Consider the following 1,814-nt stretch of genomic DNA (forward strand, 5'->3'; position numbering starts at 1 on the left):
TCACACTACACTAATAGTGTGCGCTGTCGCCGTCTGCGTCACAAAGAGGACGACAAGTATCTTCGCTATGAAGCGCAACTCAAGCAATTTGGTGAGAACCTCGCGGCCGAGCTGAAGCGGAAACGACAAATGTATTCGGACAGTCGCAGGGCGGCTGCAACGAGGTCCAGACGAGTCGTAGCCAAACTCCTGTCCGTAAGGACTTGGTCCTCTTGCTATTCGCAGGTTTGTCCACTCGTAATAAGGCGAACCTTATACAGATTATACCGATGAGTAAGACATCTACTCCAGTCTGAATAGGATTCGTGTCCCCTGTGCACCACCAAAAGCACCAAATGGTGACACAGACGCAGCCCTCGTGAACTTCGGTTTCAGTTCTTTAGTATTTTCGTCTACGGCCGGTCCCAATTCAGAAGCTCTTGAACGACGGCATGGCTCTGCCTCGAGCCAAAAAGCGCTCGGCCACTGTCTTCTCTCGTGATGAAATCGGCGTCGAGCAGCTGCAGTCGCTCAAGGAAAAGTTTGCGGATGGAGACTTGAACGAGAAAGAGTTCGTGAGTCTGTTCCGCGAGATCGTCGACGCCTCACTCAGCGAGACTCAACTCACAGAATTGTACAATGCCATTCCTCTCCTCTGGCGTCTTCCTTCATGCACCCAACTGATGCTCGTTTCGTTCGTGTAGATTCCAGAAAATCGATGCAAATTCCGATGGAACGGTGGACTGGGATGAACTCACCAACGTACGTAGAGATAGATCTTCATATTGCGCTCCACCCTCTGGCTAATGATTGACTGGGATCAGTACATGTTCCTCAGCGGCAGTGGCAGTGACGAATACACTGGCGACGATGGAAATTCCTGCTACGACACTGCGTACCCTGAGAAATACGCAGGCGATAGTGGCAATGGCTCTGGAGGCACGGGGTCTTCCATTGCGACGGACATTATGGGCAACGTCACAGGAGGAAGTGGCGGCTTCCTCAGTCTAGGCTTGTTGCCTCATCATAAGGACGTGATCACTCGAATAGTGCGCTTAGAACGACCCAGCGTCTACCTCACGACCAGTAAAGACGGCAGTGTGCGAACGTGGAGTGCCAATACTCTGGCTCCCCAGCAAGTCTTAGCTTCCGGTCGTGACTGGCTCACAGACTGCTGCGTCATGAAGCGCTCGAATCGTCTGGCAGTGTCGTCTATGAATCGCACCGTGGGTTTCTACGACTTGAACTCTGGCCCAACTCATCGGTGACCTTGTGGACTATTCAAGACGCCAGTGCATCCCGTTGTGTCTCGCGTACGTTGAAAGACCCTCGGACGATCGGGAAGCCATTGTGATCGGAGACGACACTGGCGGCATCTCGATCTTTACGTGCTCGAATCAGTGGCTATCGTGTGATGGCCGCTCCCCTCCCCCTGGCGCTACTACCGCAGCGAACTCTACCAACGGTGCTAGCAACGGAAGTGGCGTTAGTCAAGGTACAGTTAACTCAGGACCGACCCCACCTTCAGGATCTACCACCGGGAATAGCGCTGGGAATACCCAGACAGCTACACCGACGAGCAACTCCAGTTCTGTTGGAGGAAATCCTGCGGGTAGTGCGATGCTGGAAGCTCAGGGCTTTTCGTCGCGTGTCAAGTTCCAGAAGCACACGGACTGGATCACTCGAGTTAAGTGGGTCAACGACATGCGCGCTGTAGTGGCGACGTCGCTGGACGCCACCGTGTCAATCTTGGATGTCGATCGACTGGTGGTCAAGTTCGAGTACACTCGAGCATCGCAAGGGAGTGTTCGACTTGGCCTGGTGTGCGAGTACTC

General features: G+C 53.7%; 1 protein-coding gene across 1 annotated transcript in view; it reads left to right on the forward strand.

The window, feature by feature from the left end:
- Positions 1-431: 431 nt before the first annotated feature.
- Positions 432-1,814, forward strand: part of PITG_21164 (uncharacterized protein) — a gene marked incomplete at both ends in the record, with an annotated part of 2,653 nt that continues 1,270 nt past the window's right edge. The window contains 4 exons of the mRNA XM_002895026.1: positions 432-613; positions 684-741; positions 804-1,184; positions 1,273-1,783. Of these exons, the coding sequence (XP_002895072.1) occupies positions 432-613; positions 684-741; positions 804-1,184; positions 1,273-1,783 (1,132 nt within the window). The remainder of the gene's footprint in view (positions 614-683; positions 742-803; positions 1,185-1,272; positions 1,784-1,814) is intronic.

Source organism: Phytophthora infestans, genomic scaffold, assembly GCF_000142945.1.
Source record: "Phytophthora infestans T30-4 supercont1.289 genomic scaffold, whole genome shotgun sequence".
In the NCBI taxonomy this organism is placed as follows: Eukaryota; Oomycota; class Peronosporomycetes; order Peronosporales; family Peronosporaceae; genus Phytophthora; species Phytophthora infestans.